The 18,196-nt window shown below is 34.7% G+C and overlaps 4 protein-coding genes across 6 annotated transcripts in view; 2 read left to right on the top strand and 2 right to left on the bottom strand.

The window, feature by feature from the left end:
* The window catches only part of gskip (gsk3b interacting protein), a 6,105-nt gene extending 5,129 nt beyond the window's left edge, over positions 1-976 (top strand). For both annotated transcript variants that reach the window (XM_051132699.1, XM_051132698.1), the window contains one exon: positions 1-976. This exon is cut by the window's left edge and continues 436 nt beyond it. The gene's annotated coding sequence lies outside the window, so the exon portion shown is untranslated.
* Positions 977-3,070: 2,094 nt separating this feature from the next.
* npc2.1 (NPC intracellular cholesterol transporter 2, tandem duplicate 1) lies at positions 3,071-4,332 on the bottom strand. Its single transcript, XM_051132697.1, has 5 exons — positions 4,210-4,332; positions 3,874-3,970; positions 3,665-3,772; positions 3,407-3,579; positions 3,071-3,316 (listed from the first exon to the last, which is right to left on the bottom strand). Exons 2-5 carry the CDS (start codon positions 3,953-3,955, stop codon positions 3,230-3,232), a joined length of 450 nt encoding a protein of 149 aa, XP_050988654.1. The 5' UTR covers positions 3,956-3,970; positions 4,210-4,332; the 3' UTR covers positions 3,071-3,229.
* A 1,696-nt stretch (positions 4,333-6,028) lies between these two features.
* Positions 6,029-8,814, top strand: isca2 (iron-sulfur cluster assembly 2). The gene is made up of 4 exons (XM_051132696.1): positions 6,029-6,131; positions 6,596-6,734; positions 6,849-6,964; positions 8,408-8,814. The coding sequence occupies exons 1-4, from the start codon at positions 6,070-6,072 to the stop codon at positions 8,580-8,582; spliced, it is 492 nt and encodes a 163-aa protein (XP_050988653.1). The 5' UTR covers positions 6,029-6,069; the 3' UTR covers positions 8,583-8,814.
* A 1,148-nt stretch (positions 8,815-9,962) lies between these two features.
* eml5 (EMAP like 5) overlaps positions 9,963-18,196 on the bottom strand; it is a 128,942-nt gene continuing 120,708 nt past the window's right edge. Inside the window, exons 40-43 of one of the 2 annotated variants that reach the window (XM_051133784.1) lie at positions 16,976-17,079; positions 16,316-16,469; positions 14,690-14,790; positions 9,963-11,232 (exon numbers count right to left, since the gene is read on the bottom strand). In XM_051133784.1, the coding sequence (XP_050989741.1) occupies positions 11,196-11,232; positions 14,690-14,790; positions 16,316-16,469; positions 16,976-17,079 (396 nt within the window). In that variant the 3' untranslated portion in view covers positions 9,963-11,195. The remainder of the gene's footprint in view (positions 11,233-14,689; positions 14,791-16,315; positions 16,470-16,975; positions 17,080-18,196) is intronic. The other variant, XM_051133785.1, reaches the window with a different exon arrangement.

The following is an 18,196-nucleotide window of genomic DNA, read 5'->3' as shown; positions in this document are numbered from 1 at the left end:
CCTCCGAAATAGCAATGTGCTGTTTTGAGGACCACAGGAAACTGTTTGAACTGAAGTCTTTTGTGTTAACATACTAGTGCTCTGATTTTGGATGAACTGGGTCCTGCAAAATACGAGTTTTAGAGCTCCATACTGCACATCCATCAACTGTACAGCATGGCTCTTTAAAGTATTAATATTAAAAACATATCAGATGCCTTACTATTTTCATTCAAATTTCTAACAATCCCATTTTCTTTTGTTTCAGTTGGCAGATAGTTGTTGTCTGAAAATCCTGATACATTCAGTATCTTCCCTTCCTTTTGCTTGGTATTGATCATTTCATATCAGACCCTCTTTGTGAATGTAAAAATGAATCTATTGCTTCATTGTTTTCAGCAGAAAGGATTGATAAGCCAAAACAGTGGTGATATCCACTTCCACCCCCAAAAAGTATTTTCTTTTTAAGAAAATGGAGATATTCGTCAGTTTCTTAAACCTGTCTCAAAAATCAAAGATGGTGCATTTTAGCACTGAAACACAAGCTTTATACTGTTATTTACGAAAGAGTTGAGCAGAATCTTCTTTCACGCAATTACATTACATAACAGCGTGTTTGTGTGGATGTCAATGCTCGACTTTCTGTTAAAAAGAGAATATAGCCCATAGCTATATTCTGTTTATAACAGAGAATATAGCTATGGTTACTTATGGTTCCATATCGGCAAGAACGAACATATCACGTATGCATTGTCCAATATTGGTGTTATTACAATTGGTTTTAAATAATGACTTTTATTGTTTGTAAGATTTCAAGTTATGTGGAACCCTTGATTGACTGGTCAAAACAAAATGCTTGATCTTGCACAGAATTGCACTAAAGGAGATAAAGCAGCCATTTTCTTGAAAGGGCTGTGTAAAGATATGCTACAAACTTACATTCCATTTCATTTCAGTTTAGAACAGAAGGAAGAGATTTGTTTTAAAAACAAAAACATACGGTTCTTGGATGATGGGTTTCTACCTCATATTGGGTTTTTATTTTGACCTTTTTAGCATGCCTGTGAAATTGATGTGTGTTTCCAGCTGGTTTGGGATAAGGCAGGTGATAATGGCATGTTGTTTTGTGATAATAGGGCCGGGGAAAAACTTCTGGATTTAGCAAATTCCTGTAAAACACAATACACTCTATGTCTGTCCCAAACAAACCTCCTGATAATTTCCAGAATGTTTGCCTAGATAACCAAGACGAAAAACGAGTATGAGAGACTGTTTGAATGACGTACATGGCACAAAAAACTTCTGTACCTGAAGGAATGTTGCTTGCTTTTGTTTCCTTGTAATAAAAAGCACACATTCAGATGTTATTTTGGTTTGATGATTTCATTTTGTAGTCAGTAGTCATATTTTGAAAGAGAAAGAGTTGACAGCTTCCGTTCATAGACATTAAAATAAAGTGTGATTTCTTGTAATGACACATAACTTTGCAGCTTTACACTGATCTGCATTAACCTATTACCCAAATATTATACATTATGTTTAACTACTACACATACAGTTGAGGACAAAAGCTCACTGATGCTCCAGAAGGAAAAACGTGAGTTAAGAGTGGGGGGTGAAAACTTTTGAACAGAGTGGAGATGTGTACATTTTTCCTATTTTGCCTAAATATCATATTTTTTAAATTCCTTTCTCATTCCTGACTTCCCAGAAGACAAAATAAGTTAAATGTACCCAGATTTTCAAATTCAGAACGTTTAATGCATCTTGTTTCCTTCTGGAGCATCAGTGAGCGTTTGAACCTTCTGTAATAGTTGCATATGAGTCTTTCAGTTGTGCTCTGGGTTTAGAGATGGATCTCAAAATCATAGTCACTGTTGGAAAGGGTTCAAATACACAAAAATGCAGGAAAACCAAAGAATTTGTGGGACCTGAAGGATTTTTCTGAAGAACAGCAGGCATATACACAACCATTCAAAAGTTTGAGATCAATAAAAAAATTTTGTTGTTGAGTCTCTTGATTCAAGGCTGCATTTGATTAAAAATACAGTAAAAACAGTAATACTGCAAAATAGTATCACAATTTAAAATAACAGCTTTCCATTTTAATAAACTACTAAATATATTCCTGTGATGGCAAGTAATTAAAATAATGACCCCAGATTTTTGAATGGTAGAGTATTTTGTTATGAAAAAAAATTCTATTTAAAAAAAAAAGCTGTTCTTTTTAACTCTTTTGATATCATAGGTATCAAAAAAAATGTATCAAAGGTTCCCCCAAAAAAAGGTTAAGCAGCACTGCAGTTTCTAACATAAACAATAACTCAGATAACAACTCAGCAGATTTCTGAAGGATCATGTGACCCCGAAGACTGGAGTAATGGCAGATGAAAATTCAGGTTTGCCATCACAGGAACAAGCTGTACTCTACAGTATATTAAAATAGACAATTACTTAAGTTACAGTAATATTTCACTATATTAAAGTTTTACTGTATTTTTAATCAAATAAATGCAGCCTTGATGAGCATAAGAGAGAGAGAGGAAAAAAAAAAAACATTAGTAGAGAAAGAAATATAATTAAAATCTGAATTCTATATAGCTTTGGTTTAAAGTCGTTGTACCCCAGTAAGAATATTTTTATTCTGCCCTAGTTTACATCCTGGACAAAATCCTTAAAAATAGGAAAAACAAATCGTTGTTTACCATAAAATAAGTTGTTTATTTCATTCAGAGAGTAATATACATAATTGCACATCAATTGTGGGCTTTTGCTTGTGGCCACATTTGTCAATGTTTTAAGAAAATAAGCTCATTTTAAGATGCAGTCTTTATTAAATATGCAAATTTAAAATGCAAGTAAAAAGTTCACAACCAATTGTTTAAAGAAACTTTGATTAGAAACATCAGAACACAGCAGCTAGTGCACCCTTGATTTAATCAGCGGCGCCGACCACTGTTTGTTTGTCAGCGTCTCGTTCTAGTGAATCATTGACACAATTTTAGAAACAAACTACGATTAGGCAATTTCTGCAGAGCGCCACTGTGTGCACAGTTAAAGACCATACATTAAAATGACAAATGTGTCATGGTTAGAAAAAAAAAAAAAAAAGTAGTAGAATAAATCATAAAATCTGCATCTACTAATATTAGCTCTAAGAGGTCAATAGAAAAGTGTTTAGGCACACATCCAGAGGTCTTGGTTCTTAACTGTATCCCTTTGTAGGAGTTTTTGGCTTCAGCATTGGCCTTCAGTTTACAATCTGAACAGGGAACTTGATGCAAAATAAATCTTTGCTGGAGTCGTCTCTTAATTCCCATTCCACGACCAGTTTTATCTAATCAACAAACACAAAATAAAGAAGTGAATGCATGCAACATGACAGTATTGTTTAGAACTAGAGGTAAATAAGGAAGTTCACACTTACTGCTGGATACTCGTTCTTGACAGGCAACTGGTTAACGTAGCTGTACGTTTTTTGCTGCTCAATGGGACACTGAATTCCAGACTTGCAACCATCTGGTTGAGGAATAGGGAAGGGGACGGGGACACCAGCGACGACACCGTGAACCAAAGCTGTGCTGGTCTGACTGGCAACATCTAGGGGAAATAAAACCATGTTGTTGATTTCCTAAATTTAGATCTGGTTTATTTGAGCGGTTACTGGATGTGAAAAGCAACTTACTACTGGTGAAGGTTACATTGACTGTGTAGGACTGTCCTTTGTGAAGCGGGCATGGCTGTTGTGGACAGGGCACGATGTCAACCTCTATAACTTTACCTTGTACTGAGCCTGTAAGGAAAAACAGAGAAAATAAGGATTTAGAAAGACATAGACAGGGAATGAAGACATAATGCGAATTGTTAAATATATGAACTTCATAAAGTACTTACCACAGTCCACAAATTTCACCTGCTCAGCATTAGTGTAGGCGAGAAAAGAAAGTAAAACAACGCAGAGCATACGGTAATCCATGGTTCAGATTAAATTCTGTGGAGAAAAAACAAACGATTTTACTGACAGAGTACAAACACAAGTATTAGATCGCTTAATCACACGATAGTGAATCACTGCGTAGTTTCTGTACACTTTCTTAGGAAAATGTGACCCGTAACAATTAACACACACGCAGACACAGGAAATAATACTACAGATACGGATTTTCAGCTCAATAAAAAAGTTAAAAAAAAAAAAAAAAATACCAACGAATTTAGTTTAAATTTACTTACCAGCCCCTTCCTTCAGAGCCCTGTTTTCACACCTTACTTCCTTGTCACAAGATCAGAATGACTGTTCTCCAATCAAATACTGTCTGTATGGGCGTCTTCATGACGTAAACGCGGTTTCGGCGAATTCTTAACCAATAGCAGTGACTCATGGAAATGGTCTAAAAACAAGGAGGACACTCTGTTGCCAGATATATCAAAATCCCTCTGTCAAGCTATTGTACTCGCGCAGAGATCGAAAAAAGTAAAATTATCTTGCTCTTTTAATTTCGGAAATGTGTGTGTGTGTGTGTGTGTGTGTGTACTTGTTTTTGCTACATTGTGGGGACCAAATGTCCCCACAAGGATAGTAAAACCTGAAATTTTTGACATTGTGGGGACTGGCTTGAGGTCCCCATGGGTACAAAAGCTTATAAATCATACAGAATGAGTTTTTTTTTTTTGAGAAAGTAGAAATGCAGAAAGTTTTCTGTAAGGGTTAGGTTTAGGGGTAGGGTTAGGGTAAGGGGATAGAAAATACAGTGTGGAGAATATAAAAACCATTGCACCTATGGAGAGTCCCCACAAGGATAATAAACCAGACGTGTGTGTGTGTGTGTGTGTGTGTGCTTCCACTACTTTTCAACAGTTGAAATAAACATTAAATACCAATAAATCATAAAATGTTTGCATTTGAATAATACAGGGTGAAAACAATTTAAAAGTTATATTTTTGTTTTAAAAAACATATATAATTGAGTTTGAGAGATTTCATGTGTAACAAAATCTTGTAACAATATAACATTTTTTTAGTGTGTTTTTTAGTGTAAATACAGATTTTATGTACAATTTAATTAAATTGTTTGATTGAAATCAAACTCTGTGAACTTTATGTTTACATTACAAAAATCTGGCATCTGTAAGGCTTGATTGGGAAAAATTTGAAAATGGAGCCATAATGTGACTGATATCAGATTATTTATTTATTTCTCTCTTTCTATCTTTCTATCTATCTATCTATATCTATCTATATCTATATATATATATATATATATATATATATATATATAGGAATCATTGTTTCATTATTTAAGTCATCTATCTATCTATCTATCTATCTATCTCTCTCTCTCTCTCTATATATATATATATATATATATATATATCATAACTAGAATAGTTCCAGTCCTTGATTCTGATTGGTTGAGTCACGTTCTAAGCTGTTATAAATTATTCTACAAATATACACCTTTGTTTACATCTGTGTGTTTGTAGGAACCACAACCGTTTTTGAGGAACTACATTGTTTGGAGGAAGAATAATGTTGTTATTAATATCATTACACTTTATATACATATTTATAACAGCTGAGGGGGTTTCGCGTTGTGCTTAACAACGCCCCTTAGCTATTATAAATTCACTGTAAACCAGGGCTTCTTGGGGCTTACTGCTTTAGTTTACCACAACAGACTCTTCTTACAGTGAAGAGGCCATATGTTTGCCAATAAAGTGACACGTTTATGGGAAAAAAATATTGCACATTAAATTTGCTCAGTAACAGATTTAATTTACTGAAGTGAAAATGTTTTTGTGACATAAAAAGCTTGCTTTTCATAAGCATTAGAAGCTAAACCATCAGTATTAAAGTGACTTATTGAGCTATTATAAAGTTATGTTAATTTAAGTCAACTTTTTAGGACTGATTTTTAAAACGTACTCACGTTCACTTTTATTATTCGTTTGTAACCCAAAATTAGTTTAATAAGTATGAATTTATAAAAATTAACGTAAATGAATAAATAAGGGTTAAACGAATGAATCTGGCAACCCGTCGTTCCGATAACTCCATTATGCGCATGCGCAGTACTGTTTGTGTTACAGAAGATGTCATTCGCCAGAAGACTGCTCATAAGCGCCCCTAAAACAGCGTTGTTTCACTCTCTCAAGTATGCACAAATTAGCGAAATTGCAATGATACTTTCGGGATGTATTGTATGATATAATACGACTTTGTTTTACTTTTGGTACTTTATCTTTAGATAGTAAACAATCCACGTAGCTTAGCTAGCTAGCTTAAGAACAGTTGTGATAGTGAGCTAACGGCACAGATGACATTGTTTGATAATTTAAACTATCACTTATGCATGACGATTAATCATCGCCAAATTTGAATTAAATATTTGATTAAGTGATGGTAAAATTACTCGTTTGTTTTCAGTTTCTTGCATATAAACGTTCTGTTTACATATTAAGCCAAAGCGTTTTAATCTGTTTCATAGCTATCCTTTTATTTAATATAATTCTATTGTAATGATGTGCATATCAAAACTCCTTAGCCATGCGTTATTGTGATCAAGGCCATTGTGTGTGCTGCCATTACTCACTGTCACGTGTCTTTGTTGTTGGCCAGAACTGAGACCGTGAGAACATGTTCAGCTCCTCTCACCTGCACTGCGCGCTACAGCAGCGCCTCTTCTACCAAAGAACAGCATCAGAACCCCTCCAGCAGTCCAGCTGACAACGTCAATCTCAGTGAATCCTGTGTCAAGGTTTGACCTCACCTGCACTTCATCTTACATTACATTTTTGGGAGTAACAAATAAACCAATCATACAAGACATGGACAGGTATAAATAATAGTCAATCAATATTTTTCCCCACAGAGGCTTGCTGAGATTATGGGAAAGGGAGAGTATCTGAGGATAGCAGTGGAGGGAGGCGGATGTTCAGGGTTCCAGTATAAATTCTCAGTGGATACCGTTAAAAATGAAGACGACAGGTAATTACAAAAATAAAGCAATGCGTAGGCACTTTCATCACAGAGTGTACAGCGCTTGAAAAGTAAATTTTAAAAACTTAAAAAATGTTTTCATCAACATCAGGAGGTCAGTATCCTTTCATATTTTATAGGAGTTTTGCAGACATTTTACCAAACCTTAAGATATGACTTAGAATCACTCTCAAAAAGGATATTAATTTTTAACACTTTTTTTGTGTTGACTATTTTTTAGTTTTGTGTAATTTTGTGTATGTAATTGGCACAAATTGCATAACTATAACACATTAGTGTGTAGAAATGAGCAGGAATAACTCATTGGTTGAGTTAAAAGTAACACCAAATGTGTTGTCCTTAACTAGACGCAGAGGTGTGTTAAGAAACAACAACGGCTGTGTTGTTTTTAACACATCCCGTTTAAGAGCATACAGTTTAAACAAATGATTTTGTTCATTTCTAGTACTATACATGAGAGAATTGTGGATTTAATTTTTGTTGATCAGTTTTATTAATTTAAAATAGCCATTGACCTAGACAATATTTAGCTTATATTTAATAGGAAACAATAGTATTCATATATAACTATTTGTAGTGTTATATATTTAAAAAAAAAAAGATTTTATGTATCCAGAAATTTTAACTGTAGAAGGCTAAATTGTCTTACTAAATAATGAAAAATATTTAATTTTAAGTGCTAAATAATTACCTAAATAAATAAAATATAAATGTTTTATAACAGATGTTGCATTTATGTATTTTTTAAAATTGTTAAATACATTTTAGGAGGTGAAATCACCATTTTAAAGATGAGAGTACAGAAAACTTGCTACTGTTCATAATTTTATCTAGTTATCCTAACATTTCTAATAATTATCTCTCTCCAAAGAACAGAAATGTTTGTGCCTTTGTACCAAATCAAAAGTCTTAATGTTTGTTAATGATGGTAGAAATTAACCTTTTCAAAGCTTTGCTTCTCAAAATGATTCACATGCAATTAATGCAATTAAGAAATCATCACATTAACCAATACGAAGTGCCTGTATGTGTTATTTTATTAATTTTCAGGGTTTTGAAACAGGCCAACCAAAGACTATTAGCTACTACTTTTTCATTTAATTACACAAATGTCTTATTAAAATGCCTACAAATGTGTAAAACTGATCCAAAATCAAGGCAAAATAAGGTGTAAAAAAGAAAAAAAGGTGATCTCAATTCATAGGTTAATGAGGGCAAACAGTCTAAATTTGACTTCACAAAGATTTGTTTATTGAAATCATGTGAATTTGGAAGTTGAAACGCACTCTGAACCACTGGTTCATAACACATGATTTGCAAAGTTTTTAAGCAGTGGTTTGAAGGCACCCATTACAACAGAAATGTGAATATTTAGTAAAACCATGATAATTAATTTTTGTTGACCTCTTGCTTTTGGTCTCTTCGTTCCAGAGTGTTTGAAAAAAATGGTGTCGGGATAATAGTTGACCCGGACAGTCTGGAGTTTGTCAAAGGATCCACTATTGACTTCAGTCAGGAGCTCATCCGTTCTTCCTTTCAGGTGTTGAAGAACCCACAGGCTGAACACGGCTGCTCGTGTGGCTCGTCCTTCTCTGTCAAAATCTGACACCCATCCTATTTCCATTTGTTATAGTTTATGAAGTTGTTAATGCATGTGCTTATTGAAGATCAGCCAGAAGCATGATAATAAGCTAACGTGAGGGCTTCTGATATGTTAAATCTATTAATATGAGCACAGATGATAGAAGAAAAACCAAATTCAGGCCCTGCAGTTGATAGTGTGTTGTATATAAAGAAGATTGTAAATATATTTCTAATAAAGTTATAATATAATATGATTTGCCTTTGCCTGTTACGATTATTCTTTTTTGGAGGGGAATATTCTCAGGGTCACAGCCTATTATTTTGAATCACAGTGTTCAAAGGAATCACATGATAATAAATAAGAATCATTTTTAATCTGTTTTCAGAGAAATCATGTGACAAAGAATAGGAATCATTATTGTGAATCACGGTGTTCAGAGGAATCATGTGATAATGAATAGGAATCATTGTTTTGAATCATGGTGTTCAGAGGAATCATGTGAAAATGAATAGGGTCATTTTGAATCACAGTGTTCAGAGGAATCATGTGATAATGAATAGGAATCATTATTTTGAATCACAGTGTTCAAAGGAATCGTGCTAATGAATAGGAATCATTATTTTGAATCATGGTGTTTAAAGGAATCATGTGATAATGAATAGGAATCATGTTAATGAATAGGAATCATTATTTTAAATCGTGGTGTTCAAAGAAATCATATAATAATGAATAGAAATCGTGTTAATGAATAGGAATCATTATTTTGAATCACACTGTTTGGAGGAATCATGTGATAATGAATAGGAATCATGTTAATGAATAAGAATAGCTATTTTCGCTATATCGCTATACAGTGTTCAAAGGAATCATGCTAATGAATAGGAATCATCATTTTGAATCATGGTGTTCAAAGGAATCATGTGATAATGAATTAGAATCATTATTTTGAATCACGGTGGAAGAATCGTGATATCATATAGGAATCATTATTTTGAATCTGGGTTCAGAAAAATCAGGTGACAAAGATTTGGAATCATTATTTTGAATCACGGTGTTCAGAGGAATCATAATGAATAGGAATCGTGTTAATGAATAGGAATCGTTATTTTGAATCACAGTGTTCAAAGGAGTCATGCTAATGAATAGGAATCATTATTTTGAATCATGGTGTTCAAAGGAATCATGTGATAATGAATAGGAATCATTTTGAATCACGGTGGAGGAATCATGTGATACTATATAGGAATCATTTTGAATCTGTGTTCAAAAAATTACATGACAAAGAATAGGAATCATTATTTTGAATCACGGTGTTCAGAGGAATCATGTGATAATGAATAGGAATCGTGAAATCGTAAAATTATCGTAAAATTAAAAACTGAGAATATTCAATAACTGTGACAGCGTTTTACATGAGCATGTCATTTATATATGTACATCTTTTTTTATTAAACTTGGCTTTTAAGAAACATTTCACAAAAATATACAAAAGAATGTCTTTACAAATGATATTTACATTGATAACAAGAAAATCAAAATATGAATTAAATACATCTCTTTCAATCAGAATGATACTGAAGGAGAGAAAATGTTGCATTTCATTCTTCAGTTCACTCTGTGCCTCCACAATCCAGCTGAGTAAAATGAAATGAAAATAAAAACAATAATAATTAAAAAAAAAGTTTAATTCCTAACCAGAATGAATGTGATGTTATAAAGGCTTCAGCAGCAAGATGAACAGTGATTTCAGATAAGACAGCATTGAAACAAACTCTTTTCATTCATTTTCTGAGGGATTGCATTACCATTTTTTTCTTTTAAACTTCGATCTCAGACAAGAAACACAAAGCATACGGTTCATACCTACTCGCACAGACGCACAAACGGACATCTCAAGTTTACTAATCGAGCTAAAGTTGCTACATATGAGGTTAGGAGTGTCATCTACTGTTTAGGGAGACCACGTTCAAGATCAACATTAAAAGACCACTGGACTACCACAGTGAGCAGGTCAAGTATACAGTGCATAGAATGCTTTGGCATGCTGACATCCTAGAATATAACGCCAGTGTTACATTCAGGGAGAAGGCCACAGGAGATCTAATAAACCTCGAAAAGAACCACCAAACCAAATCAACATAAATACATCAGAAAACAATAAGGTAGAATATAAAACGAGAATCTCCAACAAAAAAAAACACACCTAAATGAACAAAAACACAGGTAGTTTAAGGCTAATCGTACTTAGCTTGCTACAAGTTCTTTTTCATTTGGAAGAAAATCTTAAAAATTTGAAAATCTTGATACAGACAGAAATAAATTACGTTCTGCAACTTGTAGCTCAGGATTTTTTTTTTTTTTTTTTAAAGAAAAGGGGTAAACACATACACATCTGACAGATCTTTTACTGTACGTTGGGTCATGTGACACTTTGGCCCAACTATCATTCAAAAACGGTTGAGTTCAGGTATGGGTGACGGCTCATTAAGATGCATGCATCCGGTCACGGAGCAGACGGGTAGTGAAGACTGTGACATCCACTGTCTGATGTTCCTCATTCCACGAGTCGGTTCACTCGTGCTGTCAGCTGGGCTTGTGATGGTTTTGAGGCAGCAGAGAGGAGACAGCATAACCTCAGTGAGGAGTGTGAACACAACGCCACACAAACAGGCTGAAACATACACAGAAAACATGTCACGAATAAAAAAGTTTCCAATTGAATTGTTGTAACAACATCATTGTAGAAACATTTCTAATACTATTTTTAGTGTGACTCCCAGCAATTCTTGGTTTTGACTGGTTAATGACAGCATTCTGCAATCAACTGTATATAACCATTGCCCAACCGATTTTCTACTGTACTGTAATTTCATGTCCGTTTCTTTATAGTTTGGTGTTTATTTTTAATGTATTGCTTTATTTGTTCATTTGCTCTTTCATTTACCCATTAAAATTTCACTTGGCAATATGGTAAAAAGTTAAAATATTTAAGATATTTATAAGATCTTAAAGGGGTCCTATTATGTTCTTTTACAAAGTCCTTATTTTGTTTTGGGGGTGTACTAGAACATGCTCACATGCTTGGTGGATCGAAAAACGCATTATTTTTCATATAATTTACATTATTACAATACCTTTCTCCCAGCCTGGCACAAAAGGCTCGATTAGTTCCAGGTTTAATGAAGGCCCGCCTTCCGAATAACAAAATGTGTTGTGATTGGTTAGCTGTCTCACTGCGTTTGGATTGGCCAACAGCTTAGACGGTGTTTCAGTACTGCCACGCCCCTTGCCAAAGCAAGTTCTGTGTACAACCGGTAGCACAAGCTAGATTAAAGTGATTCTTACACTTTAAATATGGATAGTTTTCTTACAAAAACACATCAATTTGCTACAGGAGGCCTTTATTGACCCCCCGGAGCCGTGTGATGCACTTTATTGGACTTGTTTTGGACTGATGAAGAGAAATAGCCATCTATGCCATTCTAAAGCTTGGGAGTGCCAGGATCATTTTTAATATAACTCCGATTGCATTTGTCTGAAAGAAGGAAGTCATATACACCTAGGATGCATGGAGTGTGAGTACACAGTACACTGCAGTAGTGTTGGGTTCTGTCGTCAGCCTGCAAGATCGCCAATACATGATATTATCGTGCTAATGTATTTAATTATTTACATACTTAGTTTCATTGCCCGAAACCAGCTCCAGCATAAAGCTAAAAGCAGCCTAACATTATCAAAGAACATCATCACTGATTAGTCTAGCCTATTCTAGTGCAAGTTTATGCATTTTAAAAAACACTTGCGTTATAAGTGAAGCTATCTACACTGTATGATGAATAAATCTCTTACCACACACTGCACATGCATGCGGCGCGTTATGGCTTCGACACGGCCACTTTAGTCAATGCTTGTGTTTATACCCACCGTGCTGAGGCTCATTGAAGCGTCTCAGAAGCTGTGCTGCATCACTAAAGTTAGGCTAATCCCCCACCTTGCCCCTACCCACCCCCCAACAATTCGAATTTCCGTTCGTTGTAGTTCTTGAAAAGGGATTTTTTAAAAGCGAAATATCTCCCTTTGGAGTGGACTTGAGATTTGTAACTTTTTTATGCCCAAACATACTTTTTTTTTTTTTATGCAACTCTTTTTTATGCCCAAACATACATACCACACACTGACTACACTACCATTCAAAAATGTGGGGTTAGTAAGAATAAAATTTTAGATTTTAAGAAATTAATACAGTGCCCTACACTAATATTGGCACCCTTGGTAAATACGAGCAAAGGCAGCTGTGAAAATAAATCTGCATTGTTTATTTTTTTGATCTTTCATAAAAAAAACAAAAAAACAAAAAGTTAGCCACAATTATCAGCACCCCTAGAAATTCTTATGAGTAAAATATTTCTATATATTCCTATTCATGTTGACATTTTTTAGCACACCAGCGTGACTAGGAGCATGAATTGTCCAGGATTATACAAATATGAGGAACACAAAGGTCAAATTCCCTTAATCATCCATCACAAGGAGTAAAACCAAAGAATATAGCTCTGATGTGCAGAACAACATTGTTGAGCTTCACAGTGGCTGTAAGAAAATAGCTAAAGCATTGAAAATCCCTATTTCCAACATCTGGGCAGTAATTAAAGGAAAAGTTTACTTCCAGAACAAAAATTTACATATAATTTACTCACCCCCTTGTCATCCAATATGTTCATGTATTTTTTTTCTTCAGTTGTAAAGAAAATGTTTTTAAAATAAAAAAATTTCAGGATTTCTCTCAATATAGTGGACTTCTATGGTGCCCCTGATGTAAATGATTTAAATGCAGCTTCTAAGGGCTTTAAACGATCCCAGCTGAGGAAGAAGGGTTTTCTTTAGTAAAACGATCGGTTATTTTAAAAAAAAATTCAATTTATATATTTTTTAACCTCAAATACTAACTCTGTGTGAACTCTGTGTATTCCGGTTCATGGAGAAACATCCTGAAATGTTTTCCTCAAAAAAGATCATTTCTTTATGACTGAAGAGAGAAAGACATGAACATCTTGGATGACAAGGGGGTGAGTAAATTATATGTAAATTTATGTTTCAGAAGTGAAATTTCTCCTTTAAGAAGTTCCAATCAACTAAAGATGGAAGATGCCTATATCGTCCCAATGCACGATGAAGAGGAGAGTTTGAGTGGCCAAAGACTCACAGCTCCAAACATCACAGCTGGAGAACTGCAGAGATTAGTTAAGTCAAACAGCCCCTACATCACCACATGTTGTTTGGGAGGGTTTCAAGAAAAATCCTCCTCGCTCATCCAAAAACAAACTCCAGCATATTCAGTTGTCAGACACGACTGGAACCTCAAACGGGATTGGCTTCTATGGTCAGACGAAACTAAAAAAAGAGCTTTTTGGCAGCAAAACCACCGGATGGGTTTGGAGCAAACAGGGATGAAAAGTACCACATGCGCACAGTTAAATATACTGCTGGATCTTTAATGTTGTGGGCCTATTTTTCTGCCAGAGGTCTTGAACGCCTTGTTCAGATACATGGCGCTGTGGATTCTATCAAATACCAACCAATAAAAAATCTAAACCTGACTGCCTCTGTTAGAAATCTTATAATGCACCTTGATTGGATCTTTCTTTAGGACAATGATCCAAAACAAACATCAAAATCAACAGAAGTGGATCACTGAGCACAAAATGAAGCTTCTGCCATGGCTATCCCAGTTCCTTGACCTGAACCCTACAGAAAATGAGTGGGTTGAACTGAAGAGAAGAAGCACCAACATGGAGCTGGGAATCTGAAGGATCTGGAGAGATTCTGTATGAAGGAATGGTCTCTGATATCTCAGCAGGTGTTCTCCAAACTCAGGCATTATAGGTGAAAACTCAGAGCTGTTATCTTGGGTGTTGGATGTTGCAATAATTGGGTGCCAATAATTGTGGCCAACGTAAACAAGAGAAAAACATTTATTTCATAATGAGATTTCCCCCCAACTTTCCATTGTTTTACTTCCATGACAGGTTAGAATTTTGTGAAACTGTCTCAATGTATGGACTCAAAAAAGGAAGAATAATAAAGAAACTACAGCAAGACAGGGGCCACAACCACAACAGAACAAGCACCTTCTATCATCGCCTCCGGCGCTGACGACAAAGCGATCCCCGTTGGTGAAGCGGATGTTGGTCAGGTGGGCCGAGTGGCCCAGAAAACGTTTGTGTTTGGCCTGAGGAAACAGATTCTAGTGAGAAAGTTTGCTATTTTATCCTTGAAAAAGCAGAAATGTGTGCAGAACAGGTCAGAGTATAGATATAAAAATTTTAAAACCCAATTAAACAGCTGAACTTTGGCTGTTGTGAGAATGTTTTGATCTGTGTTGGGAAGAACTATGTCACACATAGCTCTTGTTGTTTTTCATTGCCTTGTGATGCACTGTCACATGCTGTGGGATTTTCTCAACACTCAGTAAAATGCAATATGCAGAGACAGCGGAAATCAGTCTGTGGTTTATATTTATCTGTAGCAACAGCACTATTGACCCTTGTAAAGTACACTTTAGCATACTTTAAAAAAACAGTACTTACTTAGCAGGCACCTTGATATCAATTTGACGTCAAATATTAGTCAAGACCTGATCAAGATGCTGTAACATCATTTTAAATTCAGTTTGGATGGCCAGTTTGGATCTTTTCCAGTGGTGATTGGGTGAAAATAGGAAGTTAATCCCACACTGAAATTGGTTTAAAGTATGTGTTCATTTTAGACAGTTTTGGCGTCAGCTTGTCTTTGAAATATGGTTAACATGTACTGCATTTGTAGTAAACTAAAATGTGCCTTCATGTCATTTCTTTTACAAGTTGAAACTTGTATGTCCTGTTGCATTTACACATTTGCACATCTGTAATTGTGATGTTGCAATTTCATACATTTAAAATATATTACATTTAAATGCAACATCAAACTCAAATTATTATCATTACTTTGCATGTGTTTTAGTATGTTAATCAACACAGCAAAAAAGGCGTACTTATATAAAGCAAACGATAATTTAAGATGTATTTTAAACTAAAGTTTTAATTTGACATTATTACAAAGTGCAATTTTACATGTGTAGCATTTTAAAATGTATAAACTATAGACAGGACTTTTGACTAGCGTCATCTTAGTTTCACTCTTTTTATGGCAGAATTAATTTATGATCGACAATTATGAAATATCACCAATGAGTGAAGCCCACCTTCATTTGTACAAATAGTTATGAAGTTCATCAGAGTATTGTATATTATTGTTAGACTTCTACATTGTTTATAAGCCCATAAATGCGGACAAAGGTGTTTATTGCATGTTGTTATATTTTAAAGGATTTTATGGTGATAGTGTATAGTATGATGGGAAGGAAAAGAGGACAAAGTGTCAGTGTGTCAAAATAACCATAAAGTGGGCTAGTAAACATATTAACACTAAGTTTAGATCAGCAAAATAACTTATTCGTCTGTTAAGTGAAGAAAAAACTAAACTAAAAAACACAAAAAGACAAAACTAAAACTAACGTTAAATAATTTGGCATTTTGAAATTATATATAAAAAAATAAATTAATTAAAAACTCAAAACAACTGAATTAAATGACATGAGGGTTAGTAAATGATGATAGAATCTTCATTTTCCATTCTTAAGTCACCATGTATCACAAAAAAGTGTATTTTTCAAACAAAACCACATTTTTTTTGTGGAAAAACTGTGGTATACTTACAAATTTCTCTGGACACGGAAAGTCGAACAGCTTTACCATTCCAAAGTCATCGCCTGTGACGATGTTGAGGCCGGAGTGAGACACACAAGCGCAGGTTACGTCTGCCTTATCTGTGTTCCTGGACCAGATCCCCACCACCTCATCCCCGAGGACACTACACAGACACCCAAACACTACAGTACTGGAGTAGCTATTGTGAACAGTCACTTTACTGACAGAACTGGAATTCATTTTTATTTTTAATGAGATGTTAGTAGTGCTTTAACCACCAGTGGTTATCCAGATGGTGTACAATGAAGGTACACCAGGCAGCAAAACAAGAAATTTTGCTTGAGTAAGAAAATGAATCAGGAGAAGTGCTGTGGAAAAACAGTATGCTGCAATTATAGACAGGATTAGATTCCTCCGATAGATAATTTGCTGTGTGAAGAAAAACACAGATATTTGAACTGAATAAGAACACACACATTAATCTAATCTCCTTACGAAAGTGATACTTGTGATCTTGAAGTCTGATAGAATGACTGTGCTATTTACTAATCTGATTTGCCCGTCTCAATTCAATCAATGGGAATAATTAAATCATTCAGGTGTGATGTCATGCACGTAAGATCAGTTTGTTTTCAGCTGCTGATGTGTGAGTGTGCTGCAGTCCGTTACCTTGTCCATGTGGCCCAGGTTATTCTGTCTATCACTGCTTGCTCAGTGACCTGCTTTCCAGAAGGCACCTCATAGACTACACGTTTATAAGCACCAGTAGACAACTGCAAAGAGCAAAACATGCAGACATAGTGAGTAATTTTGTGTAGAACTGAACTAAAACTGTCTGGCACAGACACAGCTTAGAGAAAGTCATTAAAATACACTTTGTTCTTAAAAGGGGAAGAACAGCCTTACTTGATGTAAAATCTTTACTTAAGTTATTTAATAAGTTAATAAATTGAGTAATGGTCACATGACATGCAAGTAAAAAAAACTGTAAAGTAAAAACAAAAAATAGATATTTTATTAAGTGTTCTATCTTGATTTTTTTTACTTTTTTAATTTTATATTTTTATGAATTAATTTACCTTTTTTTTTCAACTCACTAACACCTTGCCGTTCCCTCTCAAACTAGTGGCTTAAAGGATTAATTCACTCCTGAATTAAAATTTCCTGATAATTTACTCAGCCCCATGTCATCCAAGATGATCATGTTTTTCTTTTTTTCAGTCAAAATAAAATTTATAAAAAACAAAATAAAAGTTTTTTGAGGAAAACATTCCATTTTTCTCCATATACTGGACTTAAATGGGGATCAACGGGTTGATGGTACCAATTGTAATTTCAGTGCAGCTTTAAAAGGCTCTACACAATCCCAGCCAAGGAATAAGGGTCTCATCTAGGTCATTTTCTAAAAAAAAACCCTACAAATTTATATACTTTTTAACCACAAATGCTCATCTCGCACTAGCTCATCTTCACACATCATGTAGTCACATTGGAAAGGTTAAGCGTGATGTAGGCCGAAGTACCGATCCAGTGTTTACAAAGCGAACGTGCAAAGAAAGTTAAACGGCATTTACAAAAAAAGGTAAAACAACAGTGTCAGATGATTTTAAAGTTGGGGGAGAAAATGAGATGTTTTTTGCCCTACCCTACCTTTTTGAACTGAAGTACACAGACAAAGACCTAACCATACATGACCTTTCTAACGCGCATCACAGAGCTAGTGCAAGATGATCATTTGTGGTTAAAAAGTATATTAATTTTTTAGGGCTGCAATTGATTAAAGATTCATCTGGTCTTTTAAATTTCACTCTCTACAGATATATATTTTTATGTCTGTAAGGCAAGTATACACAGTTTCGAAGTTTCGTGCTCAAGTTCACAGAAAGCGAG

This window comes from Labeo rohita, chromosome 17, assembly GCF_022985175.1.
Source record: "Labeo rohita strain BAU-BD-2019 chromosome 17, IGBB_LRoh.1.0, whole genome shotgun sequence".
Lineage (NCBI taxonomy): Eukaryota > Metazoa > Chordata > Actinopteri > Cypriniformes > Cyprinidae > Labeo > Labeo rohita.
This window is presented reverse-complemented; position numbering and strand designations above follow the sequence as displayed.